The sequence below is a fragment of the Apostichopus japonicus genome, chromosome 11, assembly GCF_037975245.1.
Source record: "Apostichopus japonicus isolate 1M-3 chromosome 11, ASM3797524v1, whole genome shotgun sequence".
Lineage (NCBI taxonomy): Eukaryota > Metazoa > Echinodermata > Holothuroidea > Aspidochirotida > Stichopodidae > Apostichopus > Apostichopus japonicus.
The window spans coordinates 24992096-25019525 of NC_092571.1; the positions used below are offsets into that span (position 1 = coordinate 24992096).

At 36.4% G+C, this 27430-nt stretch overlaps 1 protein-coding gene across 5 annotated transcripts in view; it reads left to right on the forward strand.

Moving 5' to 3' along the window:
- Window positions 1-2247: 2247 nt before the first annotated feature.
- The window catches only part of LOC139975645 (uncharacterized), a 31410-nt gene continuing 6227 nt past the window's right edge, over window positions 2248-27430 (forward strand). The window contains exons 1-26 of one of the 5 annotated variants that reach the window (XM_071983728.1): window positions 2248-2401; window positions 3045-3188; window positions 4574-4636; window positions 4860-4976; window positions 5895-6098; window positions 6983-7105; window positions 7320-7418; window positions 7622-7723; window positions 9086-9179; window positions 9887-10023; window positions 11282-11458; window positions 12231-12414; window positions 12885-13012; window positions 13713-13805; window positions 14759-14930; window positions 15558-15685; window positions 17274-17369; window positions 18951-19194; window positions 19844-19962; window positions 20857-21103; window positions 21945-21998; window positions 22996-23123; window positions 23971-24143; window positions 25818-26022; window positions 26613-26711; window positions 27311-27388. In XM_071983728.1, the coding sequence (XP_071839829.1) occupies window positions 3054-3188; window positions 4574-4636; window positions 4860-4976; window positions 5895-6098; window positions 6983-7105; window positions 7320-7418; window positions 7622-7723; window positions 9086-9179; window positions 9887-10023; window positions 11282-11458; window positions 12231-12414; window positions 12885-13012; window positions 13713-13805; window positions 14759-14930; window positions 15558-15685; window positions 17274-17369; window positions 18951-19194; window positions 19844-19962; window positions 20857-21103; window positions 21945-21998; window positions 22996-23123; window positions 23971-24143; window positions 25818-26022; window positions 26613-26711; window positions 27311-27388 (3399 nt within the window). In that variant the 5' untranslated portion in view covers window positions 2248-2401; window positions 3045-3053. Of the gene's footprint in view, window positions 2449-2989; window positions 3189-4573; window positions 4637-4859; window positions 4977-5894; window positions 6099-6982; window positions 7106-7319; window positions 7419-7621; window positions 7724-9085; window positions 9180-9886; window positions 10024-11281; window positions 11459-12230; window positions 12415-12884; window positions 13013-13712; window positions 13806-14758; window positions 14931-15557; window positions 15686-17273; window positions 17370-18950; window positions 19195-19843; window positions 19963-20856; window positions 21104-21944; window positions 21999-22995; window positions 23124-23970; window positions 24144-25817; window positions 26023-26612; window positions 26712-27310; window positions 27389-27430 lie in introns of all 5 variants that reach the window. The other 4 variants (XM_071983727.1, XM_071983729.1, XM_071983726.1 and 1 more) reach the window with 4 other exon arrangements.

Below are 27430 nucleotides of genomic sequence, written 5' to 3' on the forward strand. Positions count from 1 at the left end.
GTAGCTCCACGCATGCAGACTGTCTGATTTGTCAATCAACGTTATTTTAGAATTGTAACATTTGCCAAAATGTGTAACGTGTTTATAATAGTAGTATAGTAGTTTGTAGTAGTAAGTTATTATGTTTTGTGCTTCATGATATCTGAGAGATGTCACGTGACAGTAAATGCTGTACATGTTTACCCCGCTTGAAGGATGCAGCGACCCGTATTAGTGTATTGTGATGACTTAAACTTAGAAAAGAACCAACCATGCAACAGCAATCGTTGTGTATGAGCTAAACATATTTGATGCCGGATAATTTATAATGTGTGAACGTATATTTATCGTAAATGTGGTGATTAAACCTTCGTAAGTAGTCAAAGTAACCTTCTTAATAAAAGATTTTTCTTATAGTAAGCTATTTTTGTGGTACAACTTACTGTAATTTGTTACGTAACAATAGTAGGCTGGATCAAAGTACTGATAGGTCATGATTTCTTCTCTCTCTGGTACGAGTACTTTAGTTACGGAGTAACTTGGTTAACGAGCACCAATTGGTTACCGAGCACCTCGGTAACACCCTATCCCCCCCTACCGTCCCCGACCAGAAATTAAACATTTTGTGGAATTATTCTGTGCATCTATATAACTCTACCTTTAAGTCTTACATTCTACTTGAAAGTTGAATTTTCTTTCCTTCCAACCAAACGTCATGACTGAATTCTAAAGATGAACTGCTTGGTTACATTTAGATAATGTGTGCCACGTTCTTTTATAAAGCGGTTATTACATGTTTGTTATCGAAGCTGTGATACTCAAACGGAAGACTGCTTAAAAAATCCTGCAAAAAATTACTACGTGTTCATGTTTTAATCTGTGACACTCAACGGAACACTATCTACGAAATCCTAAAGATATATTACCTTCTCATTACAACATTATACCAAACCACTGAAGGACCAGCAAGCAATAATCCATGGAAACCCAAGCAACTATTCCATACTAGAACAAATAGTAAGGAAAATATCTTCTAGTAAATTTCTATTGTTACATATCACGTATTTGAAACCAATCCCTTGATAAACACTCAAATGGAACACCATCTGAAAAAAATCGTAAAGATATCTTACCTTCTCATTACAACATCATACCAAACCACTGAAGAACCAGCAAGCAATAATCCATGGAAACCCAAGCAACTATTACATACTAGAACAAATAGTAAAGAAAATATCTTCTAGTACATTTCTATTGTCACATATCACCAGTGTGGCGTAGGAAGGTACTTTTGAGTGGGGGGGGGGGGTGCTGCAGACCGATGTCCGGCCTGGGGGAGGGGTCTAAGGGGAGGGACCTCCCTGCATTCCAGGTGGCCTCAGATGCAATTTGGTGCAATATATCACACTTCAACCCACCCACTCCTTTTTGTGTATAATTTTGCATTTTTACCTGGCCGTAGATGCAATTTGGTGCTCCAAATGAGATTTTTTTCCCATTTGGAAATGAAAAAGGGGTTTTCTGACTTGCGAAGCGGGGGGGGGGGGCGGAATGATACTTCCGCCCTCCATATTTTTCACTGGGGGGCTGGCGCCCCCAGCCCCCCGGTTCCTACGCCCTTGCATATCACGTATTTGAAACCAATCCCTTGATAAACACTCAAACAGAACACCATCTGAAAAAAATCGTAAAGATATCTTACCTTCTCATGACAACATCATACCAAACCACTGAGAAACCAGCAAGCAATAATCCATGGAAACCCAAGCAACTAATCCATACTAGAACAAATAGTTAAGAAAATGTCTTCTAGTACATTTCTATTGTCACATATCACGTATTTGAAACCAATCCCTTGATAAACACTCAAACGAAACACCTTCTGAAAAAAATCGTAAAGATATCTTACCTTCTCATTTCAACATCATACCAAACCACTAAAGAACCAGCAAGCAATAATCCATGGAAACCCAAGCAACTATTACATACTAGAACGAATAGTAAAAAAAATATCTTCTAGTACATTTCTATTGTCACATATCACGTATTTGAAACCAATCCCTTGATAAACACCCTCCTCATCCCTTCTGCCCCTTTTTTATATATTTTTTTTTATCAATACACCCACATGATAATGTGGAGAAAATTCTCGACGAATTGTGGCCTGAATGGCGTTCAATGGCTCAATAGCCATTACAACACAGTTTGAAGCTTTCAGTCACAGGAATGCAACACAGTGCTATTGTGCAATAAAGGGGATTCCCCTTCTATATGTAACATCCATTTCGACAGTGTTTGTTTTGTTTTTTCAACTTACGTCAAAATATATACCCACAATATGATGTCAAAAATACAACGTAGCATTCCGGCATTTCTAGTATTTCTACAACAGTGAACTAGTTCTTGTTAATCCAGAGATCAGGTACTATATGCCATTGTTTTCATTAACAAGTGAACTTCAAAGTTCAGGTAAGTCAAAATTTAGATTCTTCCATTTGCGGCAGCTCAAACTTATAGGCCTACTGACTACCATGCATTCATCCCAGACATGTTTCCTGACCTAGGCCTAAGCGTATCTGCCTACCTCAGTATCTTGGTGGGGTAAATTATGTCGCAGTTACCTTCTTTGAACCGCTAACTATTACTGATTATCTATAGATGTTACATGCCTAGCTTTTACATTACTAGCTAGATTCACTATGCATTTTGATAATTAGAAACAATAGAAAAAAATACTCACCAATTTTGGTGGAAGTTTCTTCGTCACATGCAATAATGGTGTTTTAATGTATATGTACTATGCAGTCCACTGAATAGATTGAAAAGAAATCAATATTTTTTTTTTTAAATTATATCAAACCACCAAATTAATTGTTAGCAACACAATGTGTTTTAACAATACATTAAAGTATGTCCATATATTTCTAGCTGCTAGACCTCAAGTTGTCAAGGTCAACTTATTATCTAATTTTCATGTACTTAACAAAAATTTATGTTTATTATTGCACAGCCTGATGGGTATATTATCCACAATTCCAAGCGCTAGTTATCATTGTCTGCCTTAGGTGTTGTAGATGGATTCCTTTGAGGAATTTCTCAGAGAGGTCACTCCTCACAACATCCAGCATCAAGTCTCAATACTCAAGAAACAGGCCGTGCTCTGGTCAGAGGATACACTGGTTCAGATTGTCAACTGCATTTTTGAAAAGGTAACCAAGCAAATATATTTACATATATATATATATATATATATATACAAACTTCTTCCTATATACATATGATAATGTTGGAGGTGACCTTATTATAATCTGTTCAAGGACCTAGAGTGTACCTGCCATCTGTACGTTGTTATTATCAATGTGAACTCAGAGACTTTTGAGGAGTACATGCATCGCAAGTAGTTATAAAGGTCCTCAGGTCAGACCTGCTAACCTGTCTTTCACTAAAATGGACAAACTTTTTCCTGCAAATGAATTTTGCCCTTCATTCCTATTGCTGGTATAAACATACCAAGAAATCAGAGAACTCAGGACCTTCAATAAACCAGTGAAAGTGATCGGGTGTACTTCTCCTGTAAAACCGCATGACTTAGAGAAAGTATAGAAACATGACGTCAAACTGGCTATAGATATGCTAAAATGGTAGCTATATATGTGTGTAATAATGACATCAACATTTGTATTGTCACTGCCATAGGTTGACCAATGGAATCTGCTGCTTAATTTTAATGGATAGCAATAAAAAGCAACTCTCTGCTGCTTTACTGTACATATTAATGGCCCCCATGGTATATATACATTTATGTTATTGTAGTACTGTAAAAGTTTCTTTTCCTGTTTCATGCAAATGACATTCAAATTAAGTTTACATTGGCTGGTGATTATGATTATGCAATCGTGTGTTTCTTTAGTAGATGCTTGTTATTCTCATTGGTCCATATAAAAGCAGGGAGTCATTATGTTTAAAGTACTGTATGTGTAAAGGGAATGAAAACTCGCGCACAAAGAAACGTCTAATGCCGGTAATCTGACCTAGTTTCAAATGAGTTGTAACAGCAGTGTTAGACACCACCATCGATCCCAGAAAATACACACACAGCTTGCTACCGTCGGTAATTAGACACTTGTGTACAGTCAATACATGCAGCTACGGTCAATACCCACAACACAGTGTACATAGCAGCGATGGACATCTCAGGTCTAGATAAAAGATTACAAGGTGTCACATTTCATTACTGTCTGCATTTTGTAGCGACAAGAAAAAAACTTCACCTGCAAGCAAAGGAAAGTTAACTTTTTTCAGAGGGCGGCACACGGTTTTGGGCGAGTCTTCAATGTCCTTAACCCTCTTCTTGTCTATATATAGGTCTAGCGTTATGCAGACCTATTTTTGTTGCCTCCGTTTTATTTCATGGCCGGCCACACCTTGCCTCATTCGTTACCAAAATAAAGGGGTACATAATTATAAGTCTAGGGAAAAACAACATTTTGAGAGGTGTTCTTATCTTATTCAACTTGTTTGTTTCAATGGTAGATTAATTTAAAGCCATGTACAGAGCTTTAATACATGAGTTACTTTTTTTTTGCATTCACAGGTCTCAGCCGAACCACCGGACCTAATCTATTTGTATGTTTATTCGTGCAAGATGATGCTTGAGGTAAGTCTAGGGCCTATGTATATATATACATATTACCATATATATATGCATATATACATATACACATATATACATATATACATGTATATATATATATATATATATATATATATATATATATAGTACATATTACATATTACATATATATAAACAATATATATATATATATAGATACATATATATAGATTTTATTTCATTCTCTTCATGTTTCCTGTTTTGACAGTTTGAAGTTGGTTCCAACACAAAGGAGACAACTGTGACCTTTCAAGATGTGATGCAAACAAGAGCTGGATTTCATTTAACAGAGATACTAAAGGAGCAGGAAAAGGGAGAGCAACTTGTAATAGCACTGCTTGTTGAGTTTACTAAATTACGTGCACTTATAAGTAGCTAAATTGATAGCAGCAGCAGGGGTGGGGGGAGGGAAGCCAGGAGAGGATTGAATCAACATGAGGAGGGGGAAGACTTTAAGGGGCTGTTTATTATGTAGCTTTAAGGGAGCAAGACAGAAAATCACTTTGAATCTTCCCAACAAAGAGAATTGTGTGGATTCAGCTTCTCAATTAAATTAAGTGTTTGATTATTTTCCGATAAAATTTCACCCTATTAAAATTACAAGAGCCTTTTTTCTTTGAGAATACTCACATACACACAACAATTGGGCAATTTGTATTATAAAAAGTTGAATAAGGGTACTTTTCAGTAGTGTCAAAGGAATGTTACAAAGGGAGAGGGGGAGAGGGGAGGAGGGGTGAGAGAGGGGGACAAACTCTGCAGGGCAGTGTGTAATAAAATATATGGTCCCACCAGGAAACTCAGTTATCAATATATTTTCAAAATGATTTTGTGGCACTGAAACACATTACTGTTTTTTGGGATATGTAAAGTAAAATAGTTAGACAACACTTTTATGTGCATCATCACTACATGTTACTGTTTCAGAAACATGAGTGATGCCCACATATAAGCCCTAGCTTACCAGCTAAATGGTGGAAAGCTGTGTAATGTGGACTACATACTAGAAAGTACCAGCAGTTAATGTCAATGTACATATTTCACGATAGACCCCTCCCTTAGGATGCCCTGTCCATCTCTTCAATCAAAGCAAATGTGGTGATCCTATGCTACGCACCCATCATACGGTAAAAGACATTCTAACAACAACTTGAGACCTCAATTCTACTCACCAAAGAAATGGAAAGAAATTTCAACAAGACATAAATTATTCTAACCTATATTTTTTAAACATTTTCCACAGAAGTCGATGGCTGGCAAGTGTGCTGGGAATGGACTGGGTGCTGTTTGTTCTTTTCTCTCCCAGCTTTTTGTTCAAGATGTCCTGTCCTCGGATACTCTCCTGTCTTGTATCAATTCACTGATGGCTCAAAACACAGAGATTACTTGGCAATGCTTGTCCAAAATACTGAAGAACTCATTCGTACACCTTGAAAGTCTTGGAACGGTATGTAAGAAACTGTGTAAGGATATCTCTTAAATATGCTATATATGACAAAAAAAGGATTTTTTTCTATGATTTTGACATTTATTTGACATGCTACTATGTATATTGAAAGTCCTTAAGCTGATACACCAGAGTATGTGCCATTGTGTTGATTCATTGAAATGAACAATTTTCTCTAATACTTTGACCTGTTTCATGAGCAAATACATGATTATCGTGCAAAATTAATTTTGTTTTACCAAATTTGTTAACTGATAGAAAGACATTGTCATTCCTTTTGGAATTTCCATATTAAAGGAATGAAGCATCTTGATGACCAATAACAACAAACATCAAATTGAACATGATGCAAAATGAGTATCATATGATATTCTCTGTTTGGGAAAAGTAATTATCTGTTTGCAAATTATATTGTAGCCTATACATATATATTTATGTATGCAACTACTCTGTTGCTCACCATGTCCCTTTTCCCTGTCCAATCTCCTCTCCTTCCTCCATATCCCCTCCTGCCTAACCCCCTTCTGCTATATATTTACTCCTCCTTCTCCCCTATCCCACCAACCTTCTTCTACATTTCCTCCTATCTCCTCCCCTGCCTCTCCCCCCTTCTGCTGTTTTTCCTCCTCTCTCCTTCCCTTCCTTGTCCCTCTTGTGTTCCATTTCCTCCTCCTTTCATATGCCTTCTCTCTGTCCTTGTGGCCGTTCCATTCTATTTCCGCTGCCTTTTCCCATGCGTTCTCCCCTTCCTTTACCCCGTTCTGCCATATTACCCCCTCCCCTATACCCTGCATCACCTCACCTACTGCTAAATGTTCTTTAATTTCATAATTTTGCTACAGGTGTTGTTCTGTCAAGCAATAAAATATTCTTTTTTTTTCCAGTTGCATCTATTTAAATGTGTCTTCCATAAGATTTATGAGAAGATCCAGGGAAAACAATTCTCTGTTCAAACCCGATTCATGCTCTGTGATTTGAATGACCTTGAACATAAGCATGTGAATCAGGTATGTATCTATTCAAATAAATACAGTTGATCAGTTTTTCTCACTTGTGTACTTTTAATTCATGATGCTGAAATGAAACATTTTAAACATTGAAATCGCTTTGTTAAAGAAACAATCTTGGATTATGCTGTGCCCGATGTGCTAGTTTAGTAAAATAGGTGTATCATTTTAATTTGGTCTTATTTGATTTAACAGTTACATTTCTAAATTGCAGAAAAATCAAGAAACCGTCGAGGCTCAGTTTCACACTTTTGACAAGATCAGAAGAGATGCCAATATCAAAGATGAAATAGGCCATCATACTGAACAAAAGGTAAAAATTAATCTTGTAGAAACTAGCTGTATATATATATATATATTAACTATGCCAAATTTTTTATCATAAACATTTATAAGTTTGTGATTGATATTTCATATTTTTTTCAAATTTGATTTTTTTTTTTTTAATGCTCAAATTTTGTTGATATTACATTACTTTTGAGAATATTTGAGAATATTTTTAACTTAATGCCACAGAGTTTTGGAATCCCTTCAGCTGAAATGCCGAGAGGAACACCCATGCAACCTGTGAGTGCCCCTACCTTTGCCCCACGCCCTACCATGAAGCAGCCAGCAATGGTAAGAAACAGCAACATATTTTAGAAAGATACATGATTGAAATATTTCATTGCTAAAAGTAAAGGGCTTAGTCTTTGTAGTCAGCCATACAGTGGAGCAATGCAAGCATGATTCTATTTTATAAATTGCCAAACTGAAACATGGATCATTGGTTTTAACCAAGCATATCTTTACTCTTTAAAACTTATTCCAAAAATAAAAAAAAATAAAAAAAGCCTTCCCCAGATAACAACTAAAATTGACATTCAGAAAAAAGATCAAAGATATTCAAGTATTGTAGCTCTTCTGTCCAAATTTTTACAATAGTTTAACAAACCCTGAAAATTGTATTTTCCCTTTTCTGGTTGTCTAATGTCACAATGGGACCACAGGAGTCCTCAAACAGGAACCTAACTTAGCATTCCAGTGAAAACAATAACAAACACACAAGACATGGAGAAGATAGAAAACCAGTATATGATTTATGTGATATACCTTGGCACAGCAGGAACTTTTAAACTTTGGATGGAAATGTAATGTCATAGGTCAGTGAATATACAGGATGGGTCAATGAACTAGCAGATTTTCTGTATTGCAGATTAAGCATTGGATGGAAAATAAAGTAGTGTTGCGCCAATAATCATTTGAAAAATCGGTATCAAAGAAAATATTTTTGTTGAGGTTCTGGTAAAGATGAGGTAGTAAATGTTCTTTGCCAGGATATGCTAATTTCTTTCTACATGAAATCAGTTTTATCCATCGCACGATAACATCTTTGCATATGTTTGTTATGAAATTTGTGGCTCTATTTGACGACAGTTTGTATAATACTTGCAGGCCTATGTGTTGAACATAGTTGGTCAAATAGAGTAACGAATCATACAACATAAGTAACAGGAAGGATAGACTTAATCAGTGAATAAACATGTTTTTTTTGCATTCATAATAAATTGGACTGGATTTAACATTGACTATTATTTGTTATGATAATTGTCTGAATCTCCCGAGTATTATTCACTTCAGTTGACTCATATTGTTACTGCCAAACCATCAACATGTCTTGCAATAAAGTGAAGAAGCTGGAGTTGTGCCCTTCAGTTTTGCTTACGTCGTCCTTTCCCACCACACCCCTTCTCCAAAACTGGTATTGTCTATTGATGATTGACAAAAGAATAACTTAGCGAAAGAATAGGTTTCACACTAAGTTCACACTTGTCTTGCTCCTCATCTCTCCCCCCCCCCCCCCCATAACAAAAAAACGAAAATCTAGGCTGCTGGTCTAGTAAATGAACGTTATTTTGCTGTGCTGTTTGCACATTTATGTTTTAAATGTTGAAACCAATGTGTATTTCTTTTCTCTTTTTGTTTTTTTTTCTGCTAAAGTTTACTTCCAGGACATCCAACCAGTATCCTCAGGCTGCTCCACCCTTTTCTTTCCCTTACATTCCAGCAACTCAGTCTGTCCAGCAAAATCAAGGTCAATATAAGCATTGATTTATTATTCTTTTGTGTCTTCAGAGTAGCAGGTTATATAATTAACTTATTAAATTTACTTGAATTTATTTCCACATTGGAGATATTAACTTGAGTGACCAATGTAATCTTCTGTAAGAAAGCCAGAAAAGCATGTTTTCTTGCCCAAAGAGAAACTGAAAATTCACTTAACTTGTGAATGACAAAAGCTGCTTCCCATAAGGAAATAAGGCTAGGCTGAGTATCTATATACCACTAGTCACTAGAGCATTGACATATTTTGACTAGATTCTCACATTTAGCTAAACAGAAAAAAAAAACTGGTAGGCTTACCTTAAGTCTTATGAGTCCACTTATGTGAATAATTTAGTATTTAAGTTTTGAAGGCTCTGAACTATTTTCTCTTATAAAAAGTCTGTTTTCTACGTAGAAAACTTCTTATACATCTTTTACATTTAGATAGCAATTTGCCCATTTTGAGTATCATTTTGTGATGCAATAATGGATAAATTATTCCTTGGTAATAAGTTTGATAGTTTGACTAATCAAGCTTCAAATAATGTAGTCTCCATTGCCTTGAAACTCTCATTTTGGCTCTTAAAGCAATTTTTTAGTATACTGTCATTCAAAAGTTACCGGGCGACGAGGATTGTATCAAATTAGTTTGCTGGATGCTTACCACCATCTTATAAAGGATTGTATTTATTTTAGAAAGAAAGAAAAAGATCCTGAGGATACAGGATCCTACTAGTGGCGAAGATCTCACAGAATCGATCTTGCGAGATGGTGTTGTCATCCCAGCCAGCAGCCAGGTGGCAGGTGCAGGGCCCTCTAGTTCTCCACCTCAGGTTGGTACCTGCTATTTCAAGATCAGTAGACCCATCAGCTCTCCCTTCTCACAGTCCTATCGTCCATTCTAAGCCTTTCCCGACCTCCACTTCCACATCCCATCCCTTGGTCTGTTTCAGAACCCGGCAACTTTTAAGAGTCGTCCCATCATCGCCAGAGACTTTCAGATTTGTGTTTGAGCAACCAACATCAGCGTAGGGTGTTGTCTGGCTGACAAGCTGTTGTTTATATCAAATTCTAATTGAAAGCTGGATACACCAAAATTTCAATTTGAAATTTATTGGTGTCATCATTCATCACTTTGGAGATAATGAATATGAATTAAAACTAGCGATGCTGTACACCTCTTTCCACCCTATAGGGGTGGGGGAAAGGGTTTACTAGTCCAAAGCTGGTGTTTTATGGATAAAACCTATTCTGTCCAAATCACTCCTATATTGTACATAGTTATTGTTATTTTGTTACATTTCTTTGGACAACCCAATTTGCTGTTCGGGCAAAAAAAAGTGAAACCTAGTTATTCCAGGGACAACCAGCAAAAGTCCTTATAAGTCAGTTGCCCAAACAGCAATTTGGTTGTTGTTAAAAGAGTAGTGAAACAACAGAGATTGACCAATATGTATACTGTAGGAGATTGTGCAGGTTCATTGAATAGAACACCAATGGAAACACTGTAGGAGAAATGTTTTGGTTTGGTGAATAGAACACCAGTATGTACACTGTAGGAGGTAAGTGTACGTTAATTGAATAGAACACCAATGGGAACACTGTAGGAGAGATGTGTAGGTTCGTTGAATAGAACACCAACTTTGGGCCAATAAATTTCCCTCTCGGGTGGATCATAATAATACCACTGTTTTTGTTTTATTTCAGTATCTCCAAGTGATGGAGGGTGATGTTAACTTATCATTTAGGGTTTATTTAATTACAATACAAACTGAATTTGATGTATACAATTAGTGGTCTGTCAGATGACTTCTATAGCTGATTTGGTTGTCAGTACAGAAAGTTTGACAACTGGATGTCTATTAAAATATGCCCTGTTAATATTATTGTAAAATATTTGTTGAAGATGCTAAACAATTGCAATCCATGAAATGGAACATATCCGACTGATCTGTATTCTTTTCCTTTTTCGTTTTAACTTGATTTGCCATTTTTTTTGTAATAATTTTGCCCAGACCTGGTCCTTGGTCAAATACTTATTTTGCTCTGGTATAGGTATAAGCATTCCATGTTTCATGTTGTCTCCCACAGCATAAAGAACCAGAATCACAAGTGCAGGAAAGCAGACGGATCCAGGCAGAGTTCCTCACCAACGTTTCACAGGTGGCCAGTAATCCAGGGAGCAGAAAACTCTCTAAGAGGGCCCAACTAGAAGATGGTGCACAGCCAAAAGGGCCATTATTGGCACAGATAGAAACGTCTAGCCCGGTATTTACTCCTGCAGCACCAGCACAGATTAGTAAACCTCCAGTAACCACCATTCTAAGCCTTTCCCGACCTCCACTTTCACAGCCCCTCCCTTGGTCTGTTTCAGAACCCTGGCAAATTTTTAATAGTAATATTTACTTGCCTCAACAATCTCACCATCATCTTATCTGTTGAAAAAAAGGGGAAAAAAGGTCATCGTTGTGTAGGTGCCTGAGGTTGAAAATGTATTTGTGCATGTATGAGGAGTGTGAAACAACAAGATACACTTATAATAAAGTAAAAGTTTTGGCACAGTGTTTAGACAAATGTTTATGAATATTGAATGTGTCAGATTGAATGTTATAAACAAAGGGAACCGTCTGGCCCCTAGTGTTTACAATCATATCGGTGGCTGGTCAATTAATAAGGTGCACTCAATGGTGAATCCTAGTAACAGTACTTTGGGTAGTTTATGCTAACAAGCAACAATTTATTAATGCTCGAGTGAAGCTGAGGCGGAATGTTTTTCTATATGCAGGCCTTACAGTCATGCTTAATAAAATACTATGGTATCTTCGTACAAACCTGCTAGAGATCTTTGCACTTGTATAGCAATTATTTTGCACAGCCTTTTTGCGATTTTGATACTGGATAAATTAATTCGCTGGTTCGGTTCATCCGTATAGTGTTGCAGCACGTAGAATTTTTGTGCCCCCTCTTGGTTTAAAGCATATACATTGAATAATAAATAATAAATTTTCATGCTCTCTGTGATATGTTTATTTTTCTGCAGATGACCAGAAAAGATGTCACATGCAGTGCAGGATTAGAGAATGGCATATCTAGGACTAGTTCCTCCACAGAGACCTCCAAAGCCAGGAAAGGAGCTACTCGAAGTGAAAACCAGGAAAAATTGTCCAAATCACAGAGTCATACTAATTCCAAACAAATGAAGCTGAAATACCCTTATAAAGAAGGTAGTTTGTTACAGTTTCTGTCAAAGCAAGTGTTGATTATCCTTAAAGTACCCGGACCCCACTCCCATGCAGGGCTGTTTGTCAATTCTATGGACAAGCTCGATAAAGAAAAATTGATGTTTATTTTCTCATCAATATGATTTACAATAGTTTGATAATAGAAATAATTACCTAAAAACTCATCAAATAATTGACCTTTTTAAGATTAAAGAAGTCATGTAAAATTTTGTGCAAAACAAAACATGCAATTCTTTGACAAGTTTTGCACGTCCAATTAAATAAAGTGTTCTTGTTTTGGTCGGTACAACCATTCTTGAAATTAAGATAGAAAAATGGCTACTGTTCATTTGAGACGTTCCTTTCCAAAGTGTTGCAAAGGAACGAAAGAAAAAAGGAACAAAAAACAGAAATCAAGTTTGATTTGGTTAAAAACTTGTCTTTTTATTTTACTTTTCACTGGTCCAAATAAGGTCAATGGAGTCCGATAAACCAAGCAGGAAAAAAGAGATACGACAGGGTATTTCTCCTCAGTGTTCAACCAGACTGTACCATTAGGCCAAAGGGGTTACCAGACATTCCAGAGGTTATTCTTCCCAAGGTAAATTATAGGTCTGCTTTATACATTCTTTTTGGAAATGTATAAACGATTCAAGCTCTGTCCAACTAAAGAGTCATCTTTTGAATGAACTGATCTTTTGCTGGCTGGGTTAGGCATAAATTATGTAAGGCTGTATTCAAAAGAAAAACATGCATTACCGTGGACAAAAGAACACTGTTCCGTTGCGTATATACTTCACAAACAAGAACACTTCCTATGGTTATTTTGCAGACGAAGTTGTGAATAATCGGTGTATAGCCAGCAACTTCACGATCACACGCAATGAGTTATATTTTGGTTCTCAAATGTTTTATCTTGTTTCTTAAAAAAATATTTAAGTCCTTGAAGATGTTCAAACACAAAACCATCCACTCTGCAGGTTTACACATTAAAATTTCTGTTGTTCAAATAGATAAAGATTGGCAACCTGTTGTCACCCCCCCCCCCCCACACAAACACACAACCATCTCAATTTCAAGTTCCCACCCACCTCATACACATGTCACAGGGATTATTTTCCCCGTCTGGTCAACATCTTCTTATTATACAACTATGAAATGTCCCAAATACAGCAAAATGTAAGAAGAAAGGGACATAAAGATTTATTACAATATTTATCATATATGAATTGTTAAGCTCTGCAAATATCTTATGAACTCTTTTTTGACTTATTTACTTTTACCATTAATTACATTTTCAGGCAGAAGTAAGGTTCCATCACAGGAAACCTGTGACCTCCAAAAGTGTTGATAACCTATCCACACTGACTGATAGAAAAACAGATTCAACTGTTGTGAGTTTATATATAATATTGTTGCTATTTTTTAATTCAAATCAGTTGCCTCAAAATAAGTTCACATCAACCATTACAGTATCAGAGTTGTGTATGGCAAACTTGCTAAGTTGGTGAAGGTGTATTGTAATTGATGGTGTGTCCACTGTAGCATGCATTAAACTTTTAGAAAAGGGGCAGTGAAGTCGTGTGTAGGCATGTAAAGGCTTGCATGTGTAGACATGTGAAGGCGTGTGAAGACATGTGAAGGCATGTGTAGGCGGCATGTGAAAGAGTGTTGCTGCTGCATGCAGTTGTTTTTCATGTTTTGCTGAGTGTAAGCTGTTAGATTAACCGATACAGGCTCTTGGCTTGGAACCTGCCGTGACTTGGTCAGATGTTTTCTCTTCAAGCTATTATTTAGAAACAGAGTTCTTTTTCTATTCCGGTTCTCTCTGAATTGACACAGGGATTAATTATGACAACTACTAAAATTGGTAGCGACACTTTTAAGTTTTTCCGGAAGTCTATTTTCATTTCATGAAATATAGAAAAAAAGACTATCAAATATTTCACATCTGTTGTGATTTTGACTTTTTGGTGATTTATAAGTACGTATAAGTATGCCAAGATTCTTTTCAGAATCTAATCTATAGCATTATTGAGTTTGCAATAATTAATTAATTGTATTTGGTGACAAAATGATGGAGAATGCTTCAGTTTGATCTATATTTTATTTCAATAATACCTTGTAGGATTTGGTAAAATCATTTTAAATTGGCAACAGACTGCAAAAGCTGCATTTACTAATTTTGTTTGATTGTTACTAAAAATTCCATGGATCTTTACATTAATTTGATTCATATGTCACCCATAATTGCATTCTCTTTCCTTCATACCAGTCACTTTTATACAAAGGTAACCTCTCAAAGAAATGAAATTATGTTACATTTTTAATTCATTAATCATTTCAGAACACGCAAAAAGTTATTAAAGACAATTGGGATAGGAAAAAATCTGATCAAGTGAGCAAATTAAAAGGGAAAAGCTCTGAAAAGATAGCTGCCGTTGAGTTTACTGCTGAGCAATATTGTGAACCACAAACTATAAGCAAGCAACTCAAACTGAAGTACTCTTACAGAGAAGGTAAGTTCCAATAATCATGGGAATGTATATCTTTCCACTGTTTCAATGAAAGAAAAAAAAATCTTTTTCTTGTGATTCTATTTTATTTGTAATAAACATTTCCCTCATTGTTCTCGGTTGTAAAATAAATATACCATGGCATGCATAACTGTGCTATTCAGCTAATCAGTTGCCATATACAGCTAAATTAGCATTGACTCACACAAGTAATTTTGTATTCTTGGGAGTTTAAAAGTTTGTTTCGAGAAATAGCTTCTTGTTTTTTACTTCAATGCTACAGCAGAAGTTTGGTCTGAATGTTAATAGTAGAAGGTTCATGCTGTCCAGGGGTGTAACACATAAAGTGATACTGGCTCAGTCATCCAGGCTTGACTCTGGGGACTTGAAACTTTTGCTCGATTCATTTCTTAAACGACCAAGAGGGATTTGGCACCTTCGGAAGCTCAAAGTAGTGGTCCATGAAGGCCCATCAGTTTTGAGTTGGTGTACCGTTTTATTTCATTCACCCCACCTCCCTTTCAGTGATACTATCCATATACTCTATGGACAAAATTAGAAGATGTGACATGCCATTTTGACCTTTGAAATTTATTAAATAAATTGATTTATCTTGTTACAAAACCTTAGATCAGTGGAGTCCTACAAATCAAGACGGGCAGAAGAAGTACAGCCGAGATTTCCTTCTCACCATCCGACCTGAGTGTATCGTTAGACCAGAAGGGCTACCAGATATGCCAGAGATCATCTTTAAAAAGGTAAAGTCAGGCGTGTAGCCAAAAGGGGGGGGCAAAGGGGGGCACCCCCCCTCTTGATCATATTTTGTTTGTATATTTTTACGATATCGCTAGTAATTTCAAGCTTAGATGCAACTTACAAGGCCTGGGAAGTGCCATTTCCAGCGATCTGGGAGGCATTTTCAGCCAAAATTTTCTTGTACGGGTAGTGCCAACTCATGGTGACGCTACTGTATGCTTCGAGAGTTTTCAATGCAGGATCTACGGCTCTGATAGTTTGCCTACAGGTTCGCCCCTCCCTTCGCAAATTCCTGGCTACGCGCCTGACTAAAACTAAATTTTACCTGTATGTAATTACTATACATATATATTGAACATTTAATTTGTACTTATATCTATGTATGTATTCATACACATATATATATTTTGTTTTTTCTTTTCTTTTCTTTTCTTTCTTCAGGGAGTCTTCCACACTGTTAAGCTTTTAAGCTTTATGGAAGACTTCCCTCCACTTTGTACTTTTGTGGCAAACAAATAAATAAATAAAGTACAGTGTACATAGTAAACTAGCTAAGCTTGGGCTCATGTCAAAATCTAGGCCTAGTGTTCATCTGGGATTTGAACCTTAAATGGAATGGATGGCAGGGGGGGGGGGATGGCGGCCTGAATGGAGAGCACATGGAGGGGGGAGATTTGGAAGGGTCAACAAAAAATTGAAGTTGGTTTGAATTGCCAATTTACATATGCCTGTTGTATTTCTCTTCAACTGTTTTAATGAAGGGTGATTGAGGTTTGTGATTTTCACAACTGTATGACAGTGTCCAGTGTAGCATTAACACCAATATGCAGTGCTTGCCAGTTGGTTGTTTTAACAAGTAAACTTCAATAATGATTTAATGTGTGATCGAAGCACTTCATTATAACTACAAGTTAGCATTAGAAATATTATCTTAACAATTATTTTCATATTTATTAAAGAGGTAATTGGTGTGAAGTTGAAATAGCCTAGAAATGTTTTACTAGAAAATGAAAGTGGAGGGAGGGGAGGGGGAGAGGGGTGTGGGGTGATTTGCTTTTTCAAAAACTAAATTTTTGAAAAAGAGGAAATGCAGAGGCCACTTTACTATCTCATGTTTGTACTGCATGATGTGTGGTACCATGAGGATATAATACTTTCACTTTAACTATCACCCTATCCAAAATATCTTTTAATAGGCTTTTTATCCTAATAAAGACTAAAGATATTTTTGATAGGGTGATAGTTAAAGGGAAGGTGTGAAGATCAATCTTCAAGTATGCTTCGAGTTGTAACTGGCAGATTAATTTTATTATAAACAAATTTATAATTGCAAATTGATGTATTCCTTTTTTTCTGTGATATGAAGTCAATAACTGTTTAATTAGGTCCAAACCTGTCCCAATATTTCGGTACTAACTTATTCCTAGAATATTTGTGTAAACAGTGCAAGAACCTACACCTCCAAATTAGGCTTATCAGTCAAACAGGTCGAGATGATGTATTTAATTCAAAGCCACACTGTGTTAAAACTTTTCAGTTGATGTTTATTGATTATTTAAATTGTTTATTTTTCAATGGTTTACACTCTAGGCAAAGGTCTGGCCTATTCTTCAGTATGAGTCCTGTGCTTTGAAAGTTACCAATATCGAAGAACAGCCAAGAAATTCGATGTCAGGGAGAGCAATTGTAAGTTCACATGTTTGTTTAATACATATCTTAAAAATAGAAAACCTCAATTTGGTGATATTAGAAATCACTCAGTTGTTTTCAAATATGGATGTTGCAAAATATGACATTGTGTTGATATGATGTAGGCTTTCCTGGACATTGGAGCTGACTATACAATTGGGGGAGGGAGGGGGTGGGGGTTGGGGGTAGATAGTCTTGATATATAGTAGTGGTCCTGCAGTAGGCAACCTTAAAAGCCAAATCCTTCCACGAAAGATTTCAGTCCACGTAAACGTATCGGCCCACAAACTTTCGTTAATCTGGAATGCTTAACCTTGAAGCCTTGTATAGGCTTGAGAACCATTCCCATTCTATCTGTAAATTGCTTATCTAGGTATATTGAGATTTTGATTCTCTCTGGCCCTTTACCCCAACCCCATGTCCTTCTCTGACCATCGTAGCAAAATTAATTGAGAAAACCATCATCGAGAGGGTATCATGGCTTGTTCAATGTTTCATGTTAGGGCATTGAGGTTATCAAAACAAAAAGTTCAGATTTTTCAAAATTAAGACAATTCTGTTGAATGTTAATAAGATGAAAGAGAGGAGCCAAAATTGTGTCATTCTGATTGTGTAACATGTAGCATAGGACCTGTAACATGTAACACAAAGGGGTCAAAGTTCATTTGTTAACTGGTTTCATGGCTTGGTTTGTTTCCCTGTGTAGGGGGACAGAATGAAATATACATTAACTTCTATAACTTTATGCTATTTTTTATTACAATAAACATAGTCACCAGCTGTCCCGCCTCCCCTCTCCTCTGTCAGCAACTTGTGTTCAATATGCAATATGCCAAAATGATGACTATAAACCAACATTGTAAAACTCTGAATTGAAGTTTGACTTATTGTGTTTTGTTTTGATTGTTTATATTGGGGCCTGTAGATATCACACATTCACCTCAGATGACATTCCAGTGCTCAGAAAATCAAATTTTGGTTGCTAACTCTTGTTTTGTTAAAATTAATTAGACATGTTCATTTCAACAAACTCTGGTCCTACCCTGCCATCAAACAGATGGGTTTAGGACTTCATATAGGACTTTTAACCTGACAAATCCTGACCTTGTGTGATATGGGCTATCTTTCAGTTATTCTTTTGTTCTGTGGATTCATGGTAGCCTTAATTATGTCCTATCCTGTATATTTTAATGATCACTCAAAAATGCCCGCTAGGTCCATGGTCAGTACTAACATGAGCAGCTGGGGCTTCTTGAGGCAAGTGATAATCAGCCCCTTGACACTCTTCACTAGTTTTGCTCAAGGCTGGAATAGTCAAGCTTCCATGCCAAAGTGGTAAGATTCTAGGATCATAAGCTGTGATTGAAAGTTAATAAATATTTTCTAATATTAATATAAAATTGATTCCTTTCATTTTTTTATTTATACTGCTTCAATCAAATATAAGTGGAGCAAAATTAAGGTATGGACACACTCCAGTGGTCTGTATAGAAATACAACCTGGCAACTTGGTATGCTTTTTGTTTTTGTAAATACATCTCCCTCTTTATGTTTCAAATTGTTTCATTTTATGGTCAGAAAAAGAACGAGTCCTCAACCGTAGGTGTGGCACCATCGACCGTTACAGAACCAAAAACGACCAGCAAGAATGGCGTAAAGAAAAATTTAGTGTCAGCAGAAGACAGAGAAAAGTTAAGTGGCGCTAGAAGCAAGAACAGGATTCAGAATGGTAGACGTGAAACTAAGAAAGAATTGCAATTTATGTTGGAAGAAATCAACGTTTATACTGCAACTGAGCAAGATCAGCTGTCACTAGCCAGAGGTAAGTTGTATAAAATATTACAAGAAATAACTTGATTTGGGTTAGAGCATGCTGTGGAAAAATTGAATTCTCCTCTTACAGTTTAGTGTTAAGAAAAATTCACATTGTGTTTGACCTTGACAGAAATAATGGGACAGGTGGGGTGGTGCGGTGGGGGCGGGTGGGTGGGTGGGTGGTTGGAGGTGGGTTTCATATATGGTAATGGGAATCTCCTTTATTGTTACCTGATTCTAAAGCAGCTTATTGAATTAGCATGGTAGTTTATGGCTAGGTTATTATTTCCTTCAATTTGTTGTCCAATTAAGTTTACTTTAATTAGGAACAGAATACAGGACAACCAGCTTAATACAGGAAAAGGGAATTAAACGGTCTAGTTCAATTACTGTGCTCTTATGCACTAAATGCTACTTTTTTAAACATCAACTCGGGCATTTTCAAGACCACTGCGTGGGATGATTTTGATCAATTTGCTTTCAAAAATACGCTAGAATATTTGAATGAAGATTACCCCCTCCCCTCCCCCCACCCATCTACGAATTAAAAATTAAAACAGTGGAATCCAGTGCATAGAGTGGTATCGTTAATATATATGTTTTAGAAATGGAATTTACAACGAGCCACTGTATTCTCTGTTTTGCCCAAACTTTAGGTCAACGGAATTTAACGCATCAACTCGGAAAGAGGAAATACTCAAGGGATTTTCTTCTTGGCTTCCAGGGTGATTGTACTTGCAAACCAGATGGAATGCCTGATGTGGTGATTGAGAAAGTAAGCTACAATATCATATCTCTTCTCAAGGATGAAATGGTCTGTGACTAGGGGGGTAGGAGCCGGGGGGCACTGGGGGCACATGCCCCCCCCCACTTTTTTCCAAAATAGCAAATGGGCCCTACTGGCAAATAAAATATGCCCCTTTGATGAAGAACTGTCTTTTGGATATCTTAAGCCTTTGTTAAGTTTAATATTTTATTGTAATTATTTAGTTTTAGTCTGTACATGCTATTTTTAACTTTTGATAGCACGGTTAGCAATAAACAATCTCAATAAAAAGTATTTATAGCATACTAACACATCGTATATATTTAAGTGATATGGACGGTGTGTATCGGTTTATAACATAACGAGTGGTGGTTGTGGAATGAGAAAGTGCCCCTCTGATGTTGTGCCCCCCACTTCTTGGAAGCTTCCTACCCCCCTGTCTGTGACTAGCTCAACAGTAAACAGTTTGTTTCTTCGGTGCTTTTATATTAAAGTCCTTACTGATATCTTGGCAATGGTTTATAATGAATAGTGATTCTTTTTTTTGTCTCAGCAAAGTTGCCTCCTAATTATGGGTATTTCTTTATTTATATCTTTTGCATTGCTTTGAAGTAGCAGAATTACCATTTAGAATTGGTGATGATTTGATGATGTGATCGGGGAGTGGCCAGATAGAAATTTTTAAAATAGTCAAAAAGACAGCAATGCTTCCAATTCTCACCAATTCTCAACCGACTTTGAGATACATGGAGAACATATGCCATACAGAGTTGAGACTGTCTTGCTTTTATCGATTTGATTTCTTTTTAATGAATAAATTACTGGAAGAGGTGTGGCTTTAAGTTTGCATTGCACTTTTTTTTTTATTTCCCTCAAATTTAATTTTTTTTTTTTTCATCTCAGGATCAGGTTAAGGTTGTGTTTCCAAAAGATGATTTGTTATCAGAACAGAAAAGAATTCAGACAAACGGTTTGAAAAAGGGAAGATTATTATCGGAAGAAATTCAAGAGGATCAGTCAAGATTAAGTAGCCGCAGAAAAAACCAAGGGAAGCATGAAGTTACCGAGGGTAACAGGAGAGAAAATGGAGAAAACAAACTCACTTTTGGAGGAATCGGACTACAACAATACCAATCAATACTTGAAGGAGGTAGGATATATCAGTCAAAGGAAATCTTGTTAAAAAATTAATTATATCTAATAATATTAAATGTTTGAAATGAAAATATGTTGTTTGACCGAGTTTCTATGGTAACAGACGAAGGGCTAATTGTTATTTGTAATTTGTGAATAGTTTCTGTTGGATGTGATTTGCACTTGTTATACATTGTTTAGTTATTGATTCTTGCATCTTTAGTTCCTATGGTAACGGACCAAGGGCTAATTGTTATTTGTGAATAGTTTCTGTTGGATGTGATTTGCACTTGTTATATATTGTAAAGTTATTGATTCTTGCATCTTGAGTGGCAAATTTAGTATTTCCACTGTTCCTGTTAACATTTATTTTGTTAACATTTATTTTTCTTTATATCCATTAATTCAATTTCTGAATTCCAAACCAATTGTGTTGGAAAATGAAAAAAAAATGATTTTGGAGTTGAAAACATTTAAAAATAAATTAACAGTGTATTAAAACAAATTTAAATGATGCATTAGCAAATATAAACAGCTTTATAGGTTTATAGTACCTAACCTAGTGTAAACAGCTGGAGAAGGTATTTAACAACAATTATCAACTGGACATTCCCTTTAATCTGCAAAGGCCTCCAAAAATATCTTTTCTTGACAAAACTAACAGCAAAATTGAATTTGTTAGACATCTTCTCCAATACAAAGACCACTTTGTTGTGATTTACTTTTGATATGGCCTTTCATGACTAAACTTTGAATAAAAAATGTAAGTGTGTCTACATCCCTCTCTAAACCTGAAGAAAATATTTTTTTCTGTGGAAGAGACAAATTTTGTTTGTTTTGCTGCATTTTGTTCAAAGTTACTGCAGGAGCTGGGACCAGACCAAGAGAAGATCAACAACCACAGATAGAAGGTAGGATATATTTAGATCAACATCAACATATTTAGATCAACATCAACATATCAGATCAACATCAACATATTTGGATCAACATATATTTAGATCGACATTGCAAGTACTGATTAAGGCTGGATCTTGTCAAGTTTTTGTAACTTCACTGTAAGCAAGACAATCGTGTTTTATTGAGGGGATCATGATTGCCCAAATTTAATTCCTCATATACAACTCGCTAGATGGGTATTACATGACTGAATCTTCTGTTTGTTTGTACTGTGCACTGCAGGGGAGCAGGTACCTCTGCTGTCCTCAGGAGTGGGGGGGGGGAGGTAAAATGTAAAGTCATCAAGGGATGGGGTCTAAGAGAAGGGGTGTTCCTCCCATTTGAGAAATTTTGATAAATGGAGGGTGTGCCTAGATGCAAAATGATGCTTGAATTTAATAGTAACTTCCAAAACGTTGAAGAATTTTCAACTGTTAATACATATGTATGTATTGTACACTAGGAATTTGTGTAATATTCTGTCTGCCAGTGAGGTGGGTAGGGGAGGGGGGGTAGGTGATGGGCTAGTCTCAGGAATCGAGCATCTCATGCGTAAATGAAGGTCCATGGATAGGTGTGAGTTTATTGACGATTTACATGTATGTAGTATCACTCATAGTAACATAATTGCTATGGTAACCAACCAGCCATCCAGTTGTTTTACAGAGTGTTTAGCCTTTGCCTTATGAGCAGATGATCAGGGAAACAACCAAGGATATGTGGCCACAGCTTGGACACTTTCTTCCATAGAATCAATCAAGCTTCCAGAATTGGTTATGCTCCAAATAGTGAATCTAGCTTCGATAACCTCAGAGCTGTTTTGTCTAAGGGTTACCATAGCTACAGGCATACTGAGGCTGATGGGAGATTTACTTCTTGGACATGATAAATGAATCCTGTCACAGTTCTACTTCTCAATTGCATAAAAAAAAAACAAGTCCAGATAATTATGTAATTAATTTGTTGCAGATGTATCGGAGAATGTGGAGACACAAGAGGAGGTTGCAGCTTCATCTATGCAGGAACCATCAGAAGATGTGTACAGGGAGACATTTGAGGGAATAATTATAGAATATTTGACTTTGAGGAATGTTCAGGTAGATAGTCACATTACTCATCTAAATGTTTGTATTGGATGACAAAATGATATAAAAAAGAAACCTTTTGCCCTAAAAATCAGTCATGTTATTTCCTTATACTGATAAAATATTACGTAATTAAGATATTAAGTAATTACATGTAAAGCTAAATTCTTTATGAACTAGGACAATGTTATCCTGTCTAGTTATTACTCCTTAAAGTATCTGTATCATTCTGCTCATTCAACTTGTATTATTTTTTTCTTCTTTACCAAGGAGTCTTCTACTCTGTTAAGCCAATTCAGGCTTTATAGAAGACTTCCTTTCACATTGTATTTTTTTTGTGATGAAACAAATAAACAAACAAACAAAATAGGACAATATATTGGCCTTTTTTGTTGCTATTCCCAATGCTGTCAACATTATCAGACAAACAAATTTTCTAGCATTCAAACACTAAGAGCAACTATCATAGTTTGGTGAACAGTAAACTGGGGCCCTGGGTCAATAATAGGGTCCAGGTAAATGTGGAGGGTCATGTGCCCAGAATAAAGAATACTATTTTCAAAATTCAAACTTCAAATGCCCAACCTTGCAATTTAGACCTTGCCTCCCCCTCTCCCCACAAGGTAGCAGAGCAGTATTCAACCACCTCAGAGACACACCTAGTCATTCCAAAACATTTCGCACGCCTATAGCCCATCTATATAGGTGGATGCATCTGCCAAAATCAGCCTGGGGAAATTTGGGAATCCCCCCACCCCCCTACCCTTTCCCACCTGGAAAATCCTATGCACACCACTGCAACAAAGTGAATTTTATTTACCTATTTATAAATAGTCGTTTCTTTCCTCCTTCTCTTTAGAAAGCCTGTTCCAGTCTCTCAGATTTACCAACGTCTTGCTTCCATCATCTCTTCGTCTCCCTCTCTCTTGAAATGGTTCTAAATAAACATTCAGGCTTGAGGGATTCAATCGGAAGGCTGTTCCATTCTCTCTTAGACTCAGAGATCGTGTCCAAGGAGCAGTTCAGCATCGGGTTTGTAAAACAGCTTGCAACTTAATAATTTGCTTTTTTGGAGAAATTTGTTGTTCTGTGAGTCACAGAAAATTAACGTGGAGAAGGAAAGCCATATAAGAATTGTATATAGCTAGACACGGTGCAGTGAAGGTACAGGTGTGCGTGGGTGTATGTATGTATTTGTATGTACTTTAGATCCTGCTGCAAGCAGGAACTCGCGAAGGAGCCTCTTTGGCTCATCAAAGCTGCAAGCTGACCGAAGTCAGTCTCTTAGATTCATGATTATGAGTTGTCAATTGTCAACAACTCTGTAACTGGACGACGTACATTAATCTTGGAGTGAATTGAACTGGTGACTTGAACTGGTGGAACAAGTAAAATAAATAGACTCAATATCTGTCTATGACAGGTCTTGAAAAAAAATATGTTATTGTGATTTAGTGAGTCAAAAGTAAACGTGGAAAAGGCAAGCCCTGTAGATATTAAATGAAGCTAGTGTGGATGAAGTGAAGGTACAAGTAAAAAATGATAAACTCTTCCTAAGACCTCTAGTAGTTTTCTTTTTGAAATACAATTGATGGGGTTTTTCTGGTATGAAACAGAACGTGTGGTGGCAAGCTAGGATAATCAAAAATAAATTACTCCAAAGTTTTCTACATCAAGAGGTCCTGATGGTTTCTTTCATTATCACAAGGATGAATTTTGAAAAGAACAATCTAAATTGGTTAATTATATCTGGTAAAAGATGAGCAAAGGACATGGTAGAAATGGCACAAAAACCTGCAAAAATATTAAAGAAAGATAAAAGTATATTACATTCTTATTAGAAACAAAAGGACCAAACTTTAACGAGGCGTTGCTTTACTCGCTAGACTGGTTGATACTTGCAAGCTAATTAAGATTCCAATTATGTTTAGTTTTTGCATGTTTAAAAAAAAACAAGCAGATCATAAAGAGTATAATTATGAAATTTTGAAAGGAACAATATTTTGCTGTTAAAATATGTCAGGACCTAATTTCATATCCTTTTCAATTATAATTTAATATTATTTGCAGTTGGGGAGCTGAGTGAGTTTATTCGCAAAGCTTGTTTAATAGTTTATAAGAACATCCATGACTGGATTAGTAAAGTTAGATAAGTGAGCCTCGCTACTGTACATGTTGACAAGTTTTGTCAGTTTGTCATTTGTTTGTCCGTTTGTTCGTCCGTCCGTCCTTTCATTCGTTCATCTTCTTTCGAAGAGTATATGCAAAGCCCAAATTGCATCGGATTGCGCCATGTAACATCTAGAAATTTCAACATTTTCCCGGGGGGGGGGGGTGAGGGGGCATGCCCCAGAACCCTGAGATAGTGCGAGCCTTCGGCGTTCATGACCTCTGGAGTTAGTACTTAAAATGGTCCACTTTTCATAAAATCCTTAAAATGGTCCACTCTTCATAAAATCAAACTCACCCTATTGAAAAGCTTGATATGGGCCTGGTATCTGGGAGTCTGTCGTCTAGCAAGTTTTCATTGTTATGAAGCTTTCATGCGACAAAGGTGTTCTCTCTACTTGGCAAGAACATTTAAAAGTTAATAATGTTACCATGGTTACCATCAGGAAGTATTTCTTCAGTGAACCAGTAATCTTTTTTTACGCATAATTCATAGTATCATGTACCAATAATGATGTCTGATTCTTTCTTGGATAGATTTGAACTCTTTCTGGAGTCCACCACTGAAGTCGCTTGGTCGAATTCCTCCTTTTGGAAGAACCTGGCAGAGATCTTGGCTGTCATGGTTACTGCGGGAACAGAAAACTTGGAATTTATGACAGAAATTATTCAGACACTCCCCGGCGACGGAAGTCCCGTTTGCCTGATGATTGAGACCCTGAAGCAAATTTTGAAATCAGGAGTAAGATTAAACTGAAGTTTTCTTGCTTGAGAGTAGACATTTAAGCTTGAAATATATCTGTCTTTATCAAATCTTTTTTTTGAAGTTTGCATCAGGGATGTCTCATAACAAGTTGCAGTGAATCTCTGTGGTTTGTATAATTGTGATTCCCTAAAACTGATTTATAACATAATATCGAACTGGTTCAAAGTAAACATACACAGAAGAGGTATCAGTTTGCTTCACACCCGGGTAATAAGTCAAATGTATTCCATTTCTATATTTCATATTTCTATCAGCTATAACGAATTTACTTTTTTCTCTGTCTCGTGAGCTATCTCTGATCATTTCAAGCTTGAAAACATTGAGAGCCTATCATCTCAATTGTTTACAAAGTTCTGCTGAATGATATAGCTATAAAATGGTTCTATGGTGATAGCACATTTCCTTGTCGGACTTTGCTACTCCCCCGCCCCCCTCTCCAACCCTGTCCATCTCTCTGCTTGTAATTTAATATCCTCTGGTGGTCAATAAAGGCCTGACGATGGTTACTACATCATGAATATTCATCGAGAGATCTGTCACACATTTCCATTTTTGTTTCTCTGCAGAATGTCTACCAAGTACTAAGGTTCTGGCGGAACTCAAAGTTTAATTGGAGCCAATTCGCTCCCGATGACTTAGATATAAAAGAAGTTCTGGAGAAAGAGGTCAGTGTTTTGCTTTCAATTGTTACAAATGAAGCAAGAAAATCAAATCATATTTTATGTTATATACTGCTGCTTCTAAGGAAGAAGGGAACTTCAAGTGGCCCAATGAAACTTATACTACAGGTTTTCATGTTTTAAGCAAGGTTTTAGTTCGTTTGAAATTTGATCGGAGCCTTATACTGCTCAACTGATCACAGTACGTGGTCGCATATGGTCGTAGATGCTTTGAATGGTCATCTCATACAATTCTTATCCATAGATGATAATATTTTAAATTTTTAGTGAAGTCTGTATTGGTCGAAATGTTATCTGTTCATTAATACTGGTATCAGCAAACGGCATATTTTACTACCATCCCGGGGTTTTCAAACTGTCCTTTGTGTAGCCCGGTACAAGTAAAGTATCAATTAGGGGAAGATAGAGGACGTCTTTTATAGTACATCAAAGTAACAAAACCATATCTCAAACAGTGGAAAAGAAGAACAGTATAAAATGATAATAAAATAATAAATGAAAAAAATCAGAAAAAATAAAATAATATATAATTACAACAAAGAAAACCCCTTATATTTGTTGCTTCTCCCTTCAAATGTCACCAGAAACTCGTCTTCATTCTTCCACCGGAGAAAAAAGTGAAGAAAACACCAAAAGTCAAGAAGGATCCCCTTCCTACTGAGGTAAGTTTTGGTTATGTACCAACAGTGACGTCCTGTTTGAAG